Genomic DNA, 18,437 nt, shown 5'->3' on the forward strand with positions numbered 1-18,437 from the left:
TGTGATATCTAACCTTAACCCTAACCCCCACCCCAGTGCTGTGATATTTAACCTTAACCCTAACCCCCACCCCAGTGCTGTGATATCTAACCTTAACCCTAACCTTAACCTCAATGCTGTGACACCTAACATTAACCTAAATGTTATGTTCAAATGCATTTATTACATATTGAAGCGACCATGGTAACGCATTACTCGTTCCTTGAAATCCATATACCCTGTGTAATGGATAGGGTGCCTGCCTTCAGATCTGAATGTTGCCATTTCAAAACACGGCTTGTTTGTTATGTGCAAACTCAGTAACGAATGCTACATTTTCGTATAGTTCAAAAGATATGTTTGTCTGGCATTCGTATCATATTATACATTTTAACAGCATTCTTAACATATTATACATTGTAATGGCATTCGTAAGATTTGTAATTTATTATAGGTTTTGGTAGCACATTGTAATGTAACATTACATATGTGTTACGTCCCCAGTGCTTTCTTTTGCTCTGTGTTCATATGTGTTTTTGAGCCTTGTTGTTCTATGTGGTGGTTGCAGGCTAATTGGCTTCCTGATCGCTGGTTGCAGCTGATTGTTCGGGTTTCAGGCTGATTGGAGAGCCCCTAGGCCCACTCGTCAGTGGTTGCAGCTGGGTTAGCCTGCATATAAGCCACAGTTCTGGTATCTCATGAGATTCACACCTGCTGTTGCTTTCGGTCTGTGAGGTAGAAAGAACATTTGTGATTAATGATTAAGTACATTGTGTGATGTGGCAAATATTTTTCATTTGTTTCCAGGGGGAAGGGGAAAGCCATTGTGCAAGAGGCCCTGGGGCATACACCTCCCGTAGCTTTACTCTGTCTAAAACCACTAGGTAAAACCTGGGCAGACCACCCCCTGTAGTTTGGTTAGAGCACCGGCGCAAGAGGTGCTAGTTAGGTAAGATCTCTGTTTGGCAGGTAAGGCAGGGTTAGAGGGTTTGGGTTTACTTTTATGTTCTTTGCTTTGGTTCCGTCCAGCCCCTTTTTCCTGAATTACCGTTACGTTAATTAAATAGTCCTGTGAACGGTAGTCCTGTCTCTGTCGTCCATACTGCCACCCACGACCCCATACCCATTCTGTCAAGTCCTAGGGTGCTTTAAGTGGTGCGGGGTGTTGCGCTCCCTCCTCCGGGAGGGCCAGCCAGCGCAGCCACAGCATTCTGTCTCCCCAGCCCACATCATGGATTGTGGGTGAAGGACCGGCTCCTTTTGATTGTCTCTTTCTGGTGAATGGTGGGGACCAGATCACATTACTGAAACGGTTCATTTTGCTTCACAATTTGTTTTTGCCCAACAATTATTTTCAGATAAATTACAAAATTATTCAAAAGGTTTTGCATATCCATTACATTGCATATCCATTGTGATCAAGCAAATGTATTAGATTTTTTTCAGTATACGTCCAATAGAAACACATTTCAGGTAATCAGGACAGGTAAGACATGCATTTCACCCTCTAACATCATTCTAGTCTTTCTTGCCATTACGTGTGGGTCTATGTTTTATTTTCCTTGTATGTTTGATTTCATTGTGTTTTTATGTAATAAACAGAACATTCTAATCAGTATAGACATTATTACATATAATAGCATGTATATTTTTTTATTATCTTTTACAGGGGCCATAGAAAAAACAAAATGTATTTAATCTTCATGAATAAAGATTTATTCAATTCTCATCTGAAATTTGAGAAATTGGAATTGCTTTTTTCAGACTTGACAGATTCTAATAAGGTTTCAACAGCTCAATGAAGAATAAAAATAATGTGTCTATTTCTACTGAGTGGACTGTATTACTGACATCCAGGTGGCTACTATTAATAATAACCAGAGTCCTTGGGGTTGTGGTCATTAAACCAGAGACCTTGGGGTTGAGGTCTTTTAACCAGAGACCAATGGGTTGTGGTTGTCACTTTAAACCAGAGTCCTAGAGGTTGTGGTCATTAAACCAGAGACCAAGGGGTTGTGGTCATTAAACCAGAGACCAAGGGGTTGTGGTCTTTTAACCAGAGACCAAGGGGTTGTGGTAATTAAACCAGAGACCTTAGGGTTGTGGTCTTTAAACCAGAGACCTTGGGGTTGTGGTCTTTAAACCAGAGACCTTGGTTTTGTGGTCTTTAAACCAGAGACCTTGGGGTTGTGGTCTTTAAACCAGAGACCTTGGGGTTGTGGTCTTTAAACCAGAGACCTTGGGGTTGTGGTCTTTAAAACAGAGACCTTGGTGTTGTGGTCTTTAGACCAGAGACCTTGGTGTTGTGGTCTTTAAACCAGAGACCTTGGGGTTGTGGTCTTTAAACCAGAGACCTTGGTGTTGTGGTCTTAAGACCAGAGACCTTGGTGTTGTGGTCTTTAAACCAGAGACCTTGGGGTTGTGGTCATTAAACCAGGGTTATGGTAAGACGTAATCCAATATATATGGTAGGAATGTGAAATAGGCACCCTTAGGTTCTGTGTAGAGAAATTAAACTTTATATTAAAAAGGTCATGCCAAACCTACTTAGTAAAATACAGTCTACAATTTATAAATGTGATTGTGCAAAAGCAGTTAACTCATTCAGTCTATGTTAGCAAATACAAATGTGCGGGAATTAGTTTAGCTTTAGCAACCTTTTAACAAAAAATCTAGTAATCACGGTACCTCCTTTGATTTAGTTTGTCACAGTTGCTTTGATATCATACAATTAAAAACTACAAAGATTTCTTCGCCATAGCAAAATAGGTAGAATTCCAAAAATTGTTTAACTGCAACATCTTCTCTGTGCCCAATGGCATCATGTCCTCAAGAAGGGAGGGTGAAGAGTTGTGGCTACATAGTCCAGAAGCCAGAATCCTCTCACGATTATTGGGATGTTTTTGTGTCCCCCGTCTGCATCAAACCTGTCCATCCCAGATGCAGGAAACACAGTCCTCTGCCTCCATCTACTTGTGTCTCTTAGCAGTGTAGTATACAATGATCCCCAGGGCGACCAGGACCGCAGAGCCCACCAGAAACAGGAACCCCATCACAGGCCTCTTAGACAGGACCAGACATCCCGGACAGGGCTTGGGTTGGCTGGGGCACTGCTGGGCTGGGGCTGCGCTCCCCTGGAGGGGGAAGCCGTTGTGCCGGATGATGTTCCGGTACTGGGACAGAGAGGCCTTGGCGATGGCGTCGTCCTGGATGAGACTGTACAGTCCGAACCCCGGGTCTCTCTGGTCGTTCAGGGAGTAGGCGAAGTAGCCCTTCAGATTCACCCCGTCTAGGGTGTAGGCTGGCAGGGGGGCGGGATGGAGGGGGGAGGAGGAGGTTAATTATGTTCATATTATGGCTGCCTCAGAATCATCCATGTGCTAGTTGATGCTTGACTTGACCTGGAGCTGTCTGGATCACGGTACCCATACTTACTGTTTTTGGAACAATGTACAGGTAACGTTTTTGGGGCTTACTTGTGTTGGAACTGTCTGGAGCGCATAACAGGTACTTTTTTCAACATTCATGTCGTGAATCATGTTTACTCTGGGTTAACAGCGCATTACGCCTCAGCTACGGGACAAGACCTCGAAAAATATAGGATGGATTCAGGGATGGATGAAACGCCTGCACACCCAGCAGCTCTCCATACAAGAGGGCTGATATGGGTTTTATATTGTAGCCTAACATAGCAGTTATTGTATTTGGTGCCTTGATCAAAATCACAATGGTAGAAGATGGTAGAATTATTGGATCATAGACTAGCAACCTTTTATTTAGATTTACATGGGTTACAAATAGACGGTGCCAGTTGTGGTGGTCTAGTGGACCAAGTTCTGCACTTAATTATAGTCAAGCACTATTCATAGTTTACAATAAAACTCACTACATCTTTAACATAATGCACTGCTTTTGAAACAACATTGTATATTTAGGGACAAATCTGTACAGATTATAAAATTCTGCCTAATTCGTGATTCATTATTTCAAATGTTGAGCACTAGTTTATACAGGTGCTGGTCATAACATTTGAATATCATCAAAAAGTTGATTTATTTCAGTAATTCCATTCAAAAAGTGAAACTTGTATAATTTATACATTAATTCCACACAGACTGATATATTTTACGTGTTTATTTCTTTTCATTTTGATGATTATAACTGACAACTAATGAAAACCCCAAATTCAATATCTCAGAAAATTTGAATATTACTTAAGACCAATACAAAAAAATGATTTTTAGAAATGTTGGCCAACTGAAAAGTATGAACATGAAAAGTATGAGCATGTACAGCACTCAATACTTAGTTGGGGCTCCTTTTGCCTGAATTACTGCAGCAATGCGGTGTGGCATGGAATCGATCAGTCTGTGGCACTGCTCAGGTGTTATGAGAGCCCAGGTTGCTCTGATAGTGGCCTTCAGCTCTTCTGCATTGTTGGGCCTGGCGTATCACATCTTCCTCGTCACAATACCCCATAGATTTTCTATAGGGTTAAGGTCAGGCGAGTTTGCTGGCCAAATAAGAACAGGGATACCATGGTCCTTAAACCAGGTACTGGTAGCTTTGGCACTGTGTGCAGGTGCCAAGTCCTGTTGGAAAATGAAATTAAATCTCCATAAAGTTGGTCAGCGGTGCTGAGTGCTCTAAAACTTCCTGGTAGACGGCTGCGTTGACCTTGGACCTCAGAAAACACAGTGGACCAACACCAGCAGATGACATGGCACCCCAAACCATCACTGACTGTGGAAACTTTACACTGGGCTTAAAGCAACGTGGATTCTGTGCCTCTCCTCTCTTCCTCCAGACTCTGGGACCTTCATTTCCAAAGGAAATGCAAAATGTACTTTCATCAGAGAACATAACTCAGCAGCAGTCCAGTCCTTTTTGTCTTTAGCCCAGGCGAGACGCTTCTGACGCTGTGTCTTGTTCAGGAGTGGCTTGACACAAGGAATGCGACAGCTGAAACCCATGTCTGGCATACGTCTGTGCGGGGTGGTTCTTGAAGCACTGACTCCAGCTGCAGTCCACTCTTTGTGAATCTTCCCCTACATTTTTGTATGGGTTTTGTTTCACAATCCTCTCCAGGGTGCGGTTATCCCTATTGCTTGTACACTTTTTTCTACCACATCTTTTCCTTCCCTTCGCCTCTCTATTAATGTGCTTGGACACAGAGCTCTGTGAACAGCCAGTCTCTTTAACTATGACCTTTTGTGTCTTGCCCTCCTTGTGCAAGGTGTCAATGGTCGTCTTTTGGACAGCTGTCAAGTCAGCAGTCTTCCCCATGATTGTGTTGCCTACAGAACTAGACTGAGAGACCATGTTTTCGGTTAATTAGCTGATTAGAGTATGGCACCAGGTGTCTTCAATATTGAACCTTTTCATAATATTCAAATTTTCTGAGATACTGAATTTGGGGTTATCATTAGTTGTCAGTTATAATCATCAAAATTAAAATAAATAAACACTTGAAATATATCAATCTGTGTGGAGTGAATGTATAAATCATACAAGTTTCACTTTTTGAATGGAATTACTGAAATAAATCAACTTTTTGATGATATTCTAATTTCATGACCAAGCCCCTGTATGCTAAAAGTCTTTCTGTATGGATACCACTGGCAAGAATATTCTGAATGTTCAATGCAATTTCTTTCCTCTATTTTCTCTGAGACTCCACTGGCATCTACTGGAATAGAAGCTGATGGACAGTTATTAACAGAAAAGCTCTGGGTGTGTGTGTGTGAGAGAGAGAGTGTATATCTGTTTACTCATCTGTTAGGCCCCTCTGGGGTCAGTGAGCTGTCTAATAATTAAACTCAACTCGATGTCCAGAAATAGAAGTAAAAGGCCAACAAACATTAAGCAACAATTTAGGGTACCTAGCCTAGCGTGGTCCATTGTAAAATCAATATGAAAACTCTACCTGGAGATGAGTGACACCTGGTTTTGAAGTTGCAGACCGGTAGTGCTCCCCCATCACCAGATTTAAATCAGCTCCCCCAGAGATAAATACATGCTCTGAGCTCCTCATCAACCTGTTTAACCATTCCATGTGTAATATTCCATTCTCTGCTCCAATACAGAACCCTAATTCAGAAGCCGGAGACTTGTGTATGAGCATGTGTGTATCAGTGTTTGTTTTATGCAAGTGTGTGTGTGTGTGTTTGTAACTTTGCTCTGCTGTCAGCCCAGACTAACCTTTGAGGGCTTCGTTGATGTAGTTGTACAGGTAGTAAACTCTCAGACTATCACTGAATCGGGCTGGGTCTTCTTGAACCCCATTGGCCACCACATAGATGGCCACGCCCTTGTAGTGCTCCTCCACCTGGGCCAGCAGAATGGGAAACATATCAATAAGTCAGTCAATCAGTGAGTCAATGAGTCCATTCTGTCTCTATTTGTTCTGTCAATGTCTATCAATCTGTCTTTTCTTATCTCTCTATCCACCATTCAGACAGACAGACTGTAAGTCATTTAATCAGTCACTCAAACAGTCTGTAGTCTGTCTATATGGATATTTATGTAAAGCACTTTGAATGACCATTGTGTATGAAATGTGCTATATAAATAAAATTGCCTTGCCTTGCCTTGCCTATATTTCTTTTGTCTACGTCCACCAGTGTCTGTCACTCACCCCCTTGTGCCCCCCCCCCCAACCCCCTCTCTGTTTTTTCCTCTCTGTGTCACCCTCTGAAGTCCCCTCTCCCACTCAGGTCTCTTGGGGTGCTTGACGTCCATCTCACCCAGTTGAGGGCCTTCCTGAGCCCCCAGGGCACCACCGGGGCGTTGGGTCGAGGCGACATGATCCAGGTGATGTCTCCCATGTACTGAACCCCCAACGTGGATGCCAATTTGTTTCTGTCAGGATAGTCACAAGACAGCTTAACCCATGCATACCAGAAGATTTAATCCATCCATACCAGAAAACTTATCCCATCCATACCGGTAGACTTATCCCATCCATACCGGTAGACTTATCCCATCCATACCGGTAGACTTATCCCATCCATACCGGTAGACTTAACTCATCCATACCGGTAGACTTAACCCATCCATACCGGTAGACTTAACCCATCCATACCGGTAGACTTAACCCATCCATACCCGGTAGACTTATCACATCCATACCGGTAGACTTAACCCATCCATACCGGTAGACTTAACCCATTCATACCGGTAGACTTATCCCATCCATACCGGTAGACTTAACCCATCCATACCGGTAGACTTATCACATCCATACCAGTAGACTTATCCCATCCATACCAGTAGACTTATCCCATCCATACCAGTAGACTTAACCCATCAATACCAGTAAACCTATCCCATCCATAATAGAAGACGTAATCCATCCATTCCACTAGACCTAACCCATCCATTCCACTAGACTCTGCATTTATAGGGAGCTTAAGTTAGACCATATCCGGAGTGACTACAGTAGTGAGGCCAACCATTGTCTGGCTGGACCCTGTGGGAATCAAACCGACCACCCGGCCATATGGCTATACTCTTACCAAGTATGCTATACAGGACCCCCGTCAGCAGTAGTGATATCAGAATTGGTTGTAGCGGTAGTAGCAGTAATAGCAGTGGTAGTAGCAGTAAATGTAGTGATAGTAGCAGTAATAGCAGTGGTAGTAGCAGTAATAGCAGTGGTAGTGGCAGTAATAGCAGTGGTAGTAGTAGTAATAGCAGTGGTAGTAGTAGTAATAGCAGTGGTAGTACCAGTAATTGCAGTGGTAGTAGCAGTAATAGCAGTGGTAGTAGTAGTAATAGCAGTGGTAGTACCAGTAATAGCAGTGGTAGTACCAGTAATAGCAGTGGTAGTAGTAGTAATAGCAGTGGTAGTACCAGTAATTGCAGTGGTAGCAGCAGTGGTAGTAGTAGTAATAGCGGTGGTAATAGTAAAAGTTGTAATAGTGTGGTTCTTACTCTTCAATGGTGGGGGTCACTAGCTGAGTGCTGAAGTGACTGAGGGCAAAGAAGTCATAGGTCCCCCTGACTAGCTGTCTGTCCTCATCACTGAACAGGGGCAGATGGAAGCTGTGGGAACAACATACAACACTATCTTTTTTTAAACTGAATATTGTCACAGATCAGTATCAGTATGTGTTTTTGCAACAGAATTTGATTAAAACAATTTATTTGCCTATAATTAGTATTTGATTTTGGGTATTATGTCATTACATTTAAAACCCTGTTTCTCGTCTCCTAATTCTCAAGATTTTCAATTAAGAATTTTGGGGCTTTGGCTTATTGCAAATACTGCAGGTTTGGGACAGTTGATAATTGAGGCATGTCCTCTGGTGCACATCTAGCTTTGCATAACCATTATGCGCAGACCTCTGCTGGGACATAATTCCCTGCCCTGTAATGCCCTGCTCCATGACGCTCTGTTTATTCAGATTTTTCATCATCACAAGTCTGAACTGGCCTCACGCTCACCTGAACAGGTCCACGGAAGTTAATTGGTGGAACCAGTTCCTCATGCGAGGGGGGTAGTCTCCGCTGCCAAAGATGGGTTCTGAGAACCAGCCAACACGGCAGTCTAGAACCCTGTTGGCCGGTTCCACGTCCTTGCGGCTGAAGGAGAACGCTGGTTCCACCCAGTCCATATGCAGAACCAAGGAAACCTGGTAGTCAGAAAGCAAGGAGGTTGATACGCTGGAGACTAACGTCTGTGTGTGTTTCTCCCTGTTTGTCTCTTTGTGTATGTGTGTGTACATCTCCCTGTGTTTATCTGTGTGTGTGTATGTGTGCATCTCTCTGTCTGTGTGTGGGTTAGTGTCCACCCTCTGACCAGGCCCCCCAGAGTGTCTCTATGTGTACGTGTGTGTTAGTGTCCTCCTCTGACCTGGCCCCCCTGTGTGTGTCTGAACTCCTGGTCGTAGGCTCTCCATGCCAGGGCGTGTGCCCGAAGCAGCTGGTGGCCCTCTGCGAAGGACACGTGGTCATCGTTGGGCTCGTTCAAGGTGACCCACATCTTCACATGGGCTCCTAGCTCTCTGTAGCACAGCCTGGCATAATCCACAAACGCCAGCACCGTGTCGCTGTCAAACAATAATACAACAGGGTTCTAGGTGGAACCATGTGCAAAAGAGTCAATGAAGAACCCAACACAGAGGGTGACATGGATAACCTTCTGCGTAGCTTCTACCTAGCACCAATAAGGATTTCTCCTAGTTTGGACTAGTGGCAACCACAGATGTTATAATTTAACCAAGATATCTTACAAGATGTTTCAGTGTTAGAATAGTGAAGCAGAGGTGGGCGGAGCCAAGCACAAGCTAGTGGATAAGCTAGGATAAGCTAGCCTAGTTTGAAAAAGCCTGACCTGTTCGCTGAGAAAAACTATTGGGGACCAACCACATGACCACATGGGGATCTCTGGCTGGTTCCCACAAGACAAAAAGCTATTTCCAAATCAAGGGTTAGGTTTACAAAATGGGGATTATGTTTAGAGGCTAAGATTATAATGAACTATTAGGGAATGTGGGTTTAGGAATTGTTTGATGTCCAGAAAGGCAAAGATTCCTAAAATGTGTGTGTGTATGTATGTGTTGGTGTGTGTGAGTATGTATGTGTTGGTGTGTGTGAGTATGTATGTGTTGGTGTGTGTGTGTGAGTGTGTATGTGTGTGCGTTGCCAACCTGTGGAGCCACCCTCCGGCTGCTTCCATGGGGGCTGGCAGGCTGGAGCGTTGGCGGGTGTGATGCCACAAGGTGACCATGGATGTGATGTTAGCCTGCTGCAGCTGACTGGTGAAGCAGCGGTAATATCTGGAACACAGTCAACAGTCCACGTTCTCATTGTACTTATACTCAGAACTCCAGTCCATGTTTTACTGTCATGTGGTCAACATTAGTATAGTCTAGTTCATGTTTTACTGTCCTGTGGTCAACAGTATGAAAGTCCAGTCCATGTTTTACTGTCCTGTGGTCAACAGTATGAAAGTCCAGTCCATGTTTTACTGTCCTGTGGTCAACAGTATGAAAGTCCAGTCCATGTTTTACTGTCCTGTGGTCAACAGTATGAAAGTCCAGTCCATGTTTTACTGTCCTGTGGTCAACAGTATGAAAGTCCAGTCCATGTTTTACTGTCCTGTGGTCAACAGTATGAAAGTCCAGTCCATGTTTTACTGTCCTGTGGTCAACAGTATGATAGTCCAGTCCATGTTTTACTGTCCTGTGGTCAACAGTATGACAGTCCAGTCCATGTTTTACTGTCCTGTGGTCAACAGTATGACAGTCCAGTCCATGTTTTACTGTCCTGTGGTCAACAGTATGACAGTCCAGTCCATGTTTTACTGTCCTGTGGTCAACAGTATGATAGTCCAGTCCATGTTTTACTGTCCTGTGGTCAACAGTATGATAGTCCAGTCCATGTTTTACTGTCCTGTGGTCAACAGTATGATAGTCCAGTCCATGTTTTACTGTCCTGTGGTCAACAGTATGATAGTCCAGTCCATGTTTTACTGTCACATGCTCAACATTATGACAGTCCAAGTCTTACTGTTATGTGGTCAACATTATGAAGGTCCAGTCCATGTTTTACTGTCATGTGGTCAACATTATGATAGTCCAGTCCATGTTTTACTGTCATGTGGTCAACATTATGAAGGTCCAGTCCATGTTTTACTGTCATGTGGTCAACAGTATGAAAGTCCAGTCCATGTTTTACTGTCAACATTATGATAGTCCAGTCCATGGACTTTGGCCGACAAACCCATTTCGATATAAAAAAATGATTGCGACCCCAACCATGTATAGAAAAATTATATAATCGTTATTTTTTTATTTGAGGCCATGAGAGTCCATTTTAAAACATTCTCCCCCTACCCCATTTACATATCAGGTGACCCCACATGGTGTCGCGACCCTTAGTTTGGGAACCTCTGCTCTAACGGCTTATTCCATGCTAACCTCAGTAGTTTAGCTACAGAACAGGACACATATAAGTCCATTATCCGAGTCAGTGAATTACAGTGTTAAATGATTTCAGACTCATGGATTCCCCTAATGTACAGAAATATCAAGACAATGGACAAACAGAGATACTACAGTGTGACGGTACCCCAGTAGGGTGGTGTTGGTCTGGCTCACGTTCCCACTGGGCACCAGGGACGACCAGTTCAGAGAGAAGTGGAAGTGACTGACTCCCACCAGACGGATCTCCTCCACCTGGAGACGGCCAGAGAGAGGGAGAGACAGGGTTCAGGGAAACTACATCCACTTGACTTCCACATTGATCCTTATTGTTACAAACGAAACGTTGCAGATCAAGAGCACTATATGTAGGGAACAGGGAGCCATTTGGAATACAGCAACAGGGGGAAATTTGGGACACAACAACAGGGGTCCATTTGGGGGAATTTGCTCCACCTGCTGGCGGATGGAGGCGTAGTCAGCACAGCGAGACGTCCGGCGGAGGGGCGGGGCCGGATGGCCCTCCAGCCTCCTGAGTTCTCCGTTACCTGAGATGTTCCACACGTACACGCTGGGGTCCACCTGCTGGGTGGGCGTGGTCTCCACCTAAACACACACAAGACAGTCAACACACTTCCTGGGGTGGACGAGTGGTCTCAGCCACTGCCTTTGGGGTACGGCTGCAGCTTGGTTTCGAGTCTTTCAGCAAAAACATATCTCTCTCCACTTTCCTGTCAAATCAGGGAGCGAAAGTCTGAAAAACAGATCTCATAAATATTTAACACACATACATAAGAATGTATAAACATATTTGCACAGATACAAACACAGAGACACACAAACACACACATTTAAAGATGTATAAACACACTGGAGGCCAATGGGGCTGATAAAGACTGGTGTTGTTTGTCTCGGAGAGGCAGCACATCCTTGAGTCTTCCTCTGCAGGGTTTATTATTAAGGCCACTGCTCTGCTGACTCACTGCAGTAATGCGGTCCGGCCTGGACTTTAACCACAAGTTCGCCGGTTCAAATCCCCCTCCTAGAGCCACTCATGGAACGCGTGTACAGAGTTCAAATAAAAGCAGGATACTACCACGGACAGTGTTGAGAAGACGGGGGTTGAGTCAGTCCTGGTGTTGACGTGTGCATTGTGCTGTCAGTCAGAATATCTTTTTAAGAGCAGTCTTCTCATGTTCACCAGTGCGGGTTAAATCAGTGTTAATACTGCTTACAGCTGAATGGAAATGTTTCCTGGAAGCCCTGAGCTACACATTATCAAACCAGCAGGTGGAACTGTAATACCTCAGTTAATATTTGTTAAAATATTTTTGTTATTTAGTGGACGTTTTAGTTGAAGTGTTTTATGAGAAATAATATAATGGTTGCACGCACGCACGCGGACAAAGACACACACAGGTACACCCACATACACACACACACACACACACACACAGGTACACACCTGTATGGAGTTGGCAGACACACCCCAGACGAAGTCACAGGGGAAAACCCCTTGAGCTGGTCGGTTCTCTGGCAGCTGTGGGAAACCGTTCTTCTGGATCAGAGTCCTGTAACCAACATCATGATCTTCATCATTCTCCTTACCACCACCACCATCCTCATCATCCATAACGTCATCCGCTTCCTTAGAATGTAACATTTTAAAACAGAAATTCCAACCAACATTGAAGAGCATTTGCAGAAGAAAATATTCAATCAACCAAACCAACCAATCAAACAATGAGTCAATCAGACTGTTGAAACTGACTTGTAGAAGTTGGCGGAGGTCTTGGGCCTCCTCTTCAGGTTGTGTGTGTTGAAGTCCACGTAGTACAATCCTCTGCGGATGTCGTACTCTCTGTGCCACTCAAAGCCGTCCAGCAGAGACCAGTGGGTGTAGCCAATCACATTCACTCCATCATACTTGATCGCTATGGAGACAAAGCTAGATATATGCTATACTCACAGACACCTGAAAAATAGTGGCGGAACATAACGAATGCAGATGCTTCCATACAGGGGTACTGCATAATAAAATTAAGCAATTAGCATCCTATCATGCTCTCTGGAATGTAAAAAAAAAGCTGAGCAAGCCCAGTTGACCTCGATTTAGGATCAAGAGAGCAACAGGAAAAAATCTAAAAGACATAGAAAGAGGCTTCATTATTGTGTCTCTTCCAGGGGGGCAATGTCCCCATCGACTGGGCAGGAGGTGTCTCTGAATGGTTGGATGAGTATGAACGTTCTGTGAATCATGCAATGACCTTCTCAGTCACCGGATGTCAACCCAATTCATCGTGCTAGACAGAGCTCTCAGTCACCAGCATCAGAACCAAATGAGGGAATATGTATTGGAAGAATGGTGTTCCATCCCTCTAATAGAGTTCCAGAGCCTCATAGAATCCATGCCAAGGTGCATTGGAGCTGTACTAGCGGCTCCTGGTGGCCAACCCCTTACTGAAAAACTAGGTTGGTTTTTCCTTAAATATTTTCACTTGTCTGTATATATACAATAGATCGACAACAGGATTCCCAAGGGCCCTGGACAGAATTGAACATTTAGGACCCACACCACAGGAAAAAAAGTATAATTATGATGATATTACTGTCCAAAAAACAGGTCATGAAGGTTTTATTGTTTAATGTTTTAATTGTTTAAAGTAATTTATCATGTCACATCTTTTCAATTCATTACCTGCTCAGTAACAATCAGCCAAGATTAAACAAGCCATGTCTGTATGCGAACAGCTTCCATCTGTCGGCATGTAAAGCCATGTTCAAGGCACACGATACTCTTTATCCTTATTGATATTTGTATGCTCCTACCTCATATTGCTCTTGTAGTCTGATGTCACTGCACTGCATGTCCGTAAATTTCAAAATTAAGGAAAAATCATCTCATATTTCCTCTATTGACAAAGTGCATTTTCAGTTGGCAAATGATGCTGTCGATGACTACATCAAATATTATCTTATGAAAAGGTATCTTCTCTCGGCTGGTCACCATCCACACGGTCTCATCGATAAAACCTTCTCTCTTTCTCTGCTGGCATTATATCTACTCACATTTTTTTAAAGAAATGTTGCCAATGGCCACTGTTTTACTGCTATGCATATTTTCAAGTTCTCTTTTAGATGTGTCCTAACTTTCCTGTGCTCCTGATTTTGGTTTAATGCTGGCAATGTTTTAGTTACATATAGCTTCTGTAGGTAGACAAGACTATGTTGGTTAACATTGAAGAGTTTATAAACAAAGTTGCATTGGTGATGGTGTTAACCAATCACTCTGATTGTTCTACCAACAGCCAAACCATTTATACAGAAATAAATTGAATCACAATGCTGTATAGAATAAACCACAAATCACTTCAATTCAATTATTCTATTTAATATCTGGTTACATTCTCAATAGAGATCTTGATTACTATCCAGTCAAAATTGACAAATACGTAATTTTATTTGTGCCTGCCAAATACCCCCCCCAGGCCTGGGCCCTGGAAAATTGCTTATTTTGTACATTTGCCAAGAAATATTTAGTCTATAAATTTAATGGTAGGTTTAGTGGTAGGTTTAATGGTAGGATTAATGATAGGGTTAATGGTAGGGTTAATGGTAGGTTTAATGGTAGGGTTAATGGTAGGTTTAATGGTAGGGTTAATGGTAGGTTTAATGGTAGGATTAATGATAGGTTTAATGGTAGGGTTAATGGTAGGTTTAATGGTAGGGTTAATGGTAGGTTTAATGGTAGGTTTAGTGGTAGGTTTAATGGTAGGGTTAATGGTAGGGTTAATGGTAGGTTTAGTGGTAGGTTTAGTGGTAGGTTTAATGGTAGGTTTAATGGTAGGCCACCAAGTACTAAGTCATGTTTTGCATAGGGGTCCAATACTTATTTCACTCATTACAATGCAAATCAATTAATAAAATTTTTGACACACGTTTTTTTGTTGTTAACAAGCTGAGATTAGGAGCACTCCCCTTATTGTCTCTCACTGTTCAAATAAACCTACCATTAAAATTATAGACTGATCATTTCTTTGTCAGTGGGCAAACGTACAAAATCAGCAGGGGATAAAAAAAAAAATAATCCCTTACTGTACATATAAATGTTTAGGTTCTGAAGTAGATCCTTTTTGGGTTCCAGGTGTGTGTGTGTGTGATCCAGGAATGCCTGAGTGTAAGTGCTACTCACATTTCAGCGTCTCCATAATGAACCTCTTGAGATAGTACATGTTCTTAGAGTCCTCTGTTTTTATCTCTCCCTGGACAAACCTGGGATTGATGAAACATTGATTACACTATAATTACACAACGGACAACATGACATCCCTCACCACACAAAGAAAACACACACACACACACACAACACAAAATACTACAAAATCAACACAAAACACAATCCAAAACACCACAACCCAATGTATAAAACAAAATCCAATACCCAAAATACCACAACCCAACACACAAAACCTGAAGAAACCTCCACAGCACTTCCCTTTGTGAAAAAACAGTATAATTTATCCGACACCCTTACCCAGGGTAACATACAGTACTGAGTGCATACACTTCCCACCTGGTCCCACATGGGAATCAAACCCACAACCTCTGGCATTGCAAGCGCCATGTTCAACCAACAGAGCTCCACCAAACCCCAGCAATGCAGACCCACCAGCCACTCTCCACTATGTAGATGGGCGGGTTGTCGTACTCCTCCCTGATCCAATACAGAAGCATCCTGAGGTCCAGAACCTCAACCTGGCCAAACTTCAGACTGTCATCCATCAGCTGGTAGCTCAGGGAAGGACCGTGGGACAGAGCAAAGAAGTCCGCCGTCCCCCGAATCTCTTCCCTCTCTGCCTGGAGGGGGGAGACGGAGGGGAGGGGACAGCGGGAAGAAACGAGAAGAGATTAAATACGTTAATGGGGTTATTGGGTTGCAGCATAAAGCTTCATGTATTCTGCCAGTGCCGGGTCACCATTAGTGCTTGGATTCAGTACATTTGGTTTGGTTTTTTTTTTGGGGGGGGGGGCGGGTATTTGGCGAATATTTATTTTCTAGCTTCCTTTTCGCTTGAAGTTCGCATAATGTCATTGGTCAGATTGGTCCCCGCGTCTTTCTTCACAGCAGAATCGTAGGAGGTGCGAGAGCACGCCTCCTGACTCTAGAACACAATGGGTTTGATGAGCCGTGCGACCGTGGTGTTCCTGGAGGGCAGCAGGAGGTCGACCGGGGCCTTGACCCTACGGGCCGGGTGCTCCTGGAGGGCAGCAGGAGGTCGACCGGGGCCTTGTCCCTACGCGCCGGGTGTTCCTGGAGGGCAGCAGGAGGTGTGTTGAACTGACTCCGTGTTGAAGCCCCCCCCCCCCGGAAACAACCACAGTTCTGTGTCCTACATACCCGTGTGAAGGAGGGCAGGCGGTGGGACAGGCGGTGCTTCATGGAGGGGGGGTAGTCTCCGTCGGTGAAGAGAGGCCGTGCGAACCATCCCAGCACAAAGTCCAGAGACCACTGGCATGCCCGCAGGCTCTCTCGCCGCGTCCGGCTGGGCTTTATCCAATGGGAGGCCAGCGCCATGGATACCTTCCCCTTCTGCCGGGGCCGGTAGCGGCGGTCGTACAGGTGCCAGGCGACCGCATGAGCCTGCCGGACAGACGGGGAGGGAGGAGAGGATGGACAGACGGGGAGGGAGGAGAGGATGGACAGACGGGGAGGGAGGAGAGGATGGACAGACGGGGAGGGAGGAGAGGATGGACAGACGGGGAGGGAGGAGAGGATGGACAGATGGGTAGGGAAGGTTATTACATTATTCTGCTTACCTGTGATTAGATTAATTTGACAGTGACATCACATTTATGTGGAATAAAAATGCCTTTAGAAACGTCCAAAGCAACACCAACAACCGAAATGACAAATGTCAACTGTGCTCCTCTAGCCTAATGATGAGTTGCTATACCGCTGTCTTGACCAAGGTCTTAAGACTTGCTCAAAGTGCAGCCCGTGTTTGGGCACAAAATGGGACCCGTTCCCTACAAGTGTACTTCCTTAGAGACACAGTTGGCCATTTGGAACTCATGGAGGGATTTTTGTACCACGCTCTCACCTTGAGGAGGTTGTGTCCCACTTTGAAGGGAAGGTCCGTGTCATTCTTTATCCCGGGAGCTACCTTCCCAGTACCGTACCCGTTCCACGCGACCACAAACGGGTTGTCAATGGTAATCCAATACTTAACGTCATTACCGAAAGTTTGGAAACAGAAATCGGCGTAATCACGGAAAAGCTCTATGAGTGCCGGGTTGCCCCACCCACCGAATTTTTTCTGTAGATGATCCGGTAGGTCCCAGTGATAGATCGTGACCACCGGTTGCACGTTGATTTCCTTCAGTTTTCGAATCAGCGTCCGGTAATAGTTGGTACCAATCTCGTTGTAGCTCCCGCGGCTGCCGTTAGGAAATATCCTTGACCACGAGAGCGAAAAACGGTAATGGCTGACCCCGAGCTGTTTGAGCGCGCGTATGTCGGCTTGGATGTTGTGATAGCTGTCGCTGCCAACGTCTCCCGTGGCTATCCTGTTTCCGCCGCGCGTAAACGTGTCCCAAACCGACAATCCCTTCCCATCCTTTTGAAAGGCGCCCTCCACCTGGTAAGCGGCCGTTCCAACAGCCCACATGAAGTTACGGGGAAATATGTCGTAGAGGAACGCTTTGTCGCCGGGATAGTCCAGTTTACTGAACCTCTCCCATGTCTTCAAACCTGCGTCCGGACCCGCAACCACGCTTTTCCACACACAATACATTACCAGAAAACGCTGCGGAAATCCAAAGAGTTGCATTGCGCCGACTGCGTAAGTTTGAGTACGGGCATTTAAATTATAGAGCCCGTTATGTACTTAATAACACAACGTAACCTAGGCCTACAAATCAGTGTCCAGTAATCTATAGAACCAACACAATAGACGTGGTTGGGTTAGACACCTTGTCTTGTTGTGTTCTCTGAAACACAAACAGCCGTTACATACACCACAGCTGAACCCGGTACAGCTTAAGCACCTCACCCCCATGGCCCCGTTTGCAGCAGATCTATCAATGATTAGCCAAAGCGATCGACGCGTAACGGACGGTCTACCGGGCTGTTCGGTATTATGGGCTCATTATGAACAATCACTTTCCAGGCAGGGCATTAAACAACTAGAGACAGATGACACTGTTTATGCAGCATGAGAGGGGGGCAATATGAATACGTCCATGTCCCAAATGGCAGGCACCCTGTCCTCTACAATGCATTACGTTGACAAGCACAGGCAGCCAGCAATTCAATAGAGAAACACAAAATTATATCTAATAAATACAATATTATTTGTCACATTCTTCATAGACACCAGATATAGACAAACAGATGTAGCAAATGACAACAACAGGTCGGGTACAATAATAGTACAGGTTATGGTACATTAATAGTAAACAAATGTATACAGGGAGTACCAGTTGATGTTCCGGGGCAGGCTACGTGGAAGTTTATGTCTATGTACATGT

The 18,437-nt window shown here is 44.4% G+C and overlaps 1 protein-coding gene across 2 annotated transcripts; it reads right to left on the reverse strand.

Moving 5' to 3' along the window:
* Positions 1-466: 466 nt before the first annotated feature.
* kl (klotho) lies at positions 467-17,932 on the reverse strand. 2 transcript variants are annotated; one of them, XM_010867497.3, is made up of 15 exons: positions 17,009-17,932; positions 16,306-16,548; positions 15,577-15,764; positions 15,100-15,179; positions 12,679-12,841; positions 12,373-12,478; positions 11,364-11,513; positions 11,056-11,162; positions 9,633-9,761; positions 8,837-9,032; positions 8,428-8,615; positions 7,915-8,025; positions 6,726-6,840; positions 6,181-6,307; positions 467-707 (listed from the first exon to the last, which is right to left on the reverse strand). In XM_010867497.3, exons 1-15 carry the CDS (start codon positions 17,735-17,737, stop codon positions 685-687), a joined length of 2,655 nt encoding a protein of 884 aa, XP_010865799.2. In that variant the 5' UTR covers positions 17,738-17,932; the 3' UTR covers positions 467-684. The 2 variants fall into 2 exon arrangements, with proteins under 2 accessions (XP_010865799.2, XP_010865798.2); XM_010867496.4 differs by lacking the exon at positions 467-707 and adding an exon at positions 1,573-3,280.
* Between the last annotated feature and the right edge of the window lie 505 nt (positions 17,933-18,437).

The sequence above is a fragment of the Esox lucius genome, chromosome 7 (genome assembly GCF_011004845.1).
Source record: "Esox lucius isolate fEsoLuc1 chromosome 7, fEsoLuc1.pri, whole genome shotgun sequence".
Lineage (NCBI taxonomy): Eukaryota > Metazoa > Chordata > Actinopteri > Esociformes > Esocidae > Esox > Esox lucius.

What these genes read in the sequence shown, in the direction of transcription:
- kl (XM_010867496.4), bottom strand. Translation starts at nt 17,737, where the DNA reads ATGCAACTCTTTGGATTTCCGCAGCGTTTTCTGGTAATGTATTGTGTG. An exon ending in TACATAGTGGAGAGTGGCTG is followed by an intron (nt 15,180 to 15,576) that starts GTGGGTCTGCAT and finishes CATCAATCCCAG; the next exon opens with GTTTGTCCAGGGAGAGATAA. An exon ending in TCAGGAAGGCCCTCAACTGG is followed by an intron (nt 6,308 to 6,725) that starts GTGAGATGGACG and finishes CTGCTGGCCCAG; the next exon opens with GTGGAGGAGCACTACAAGGG.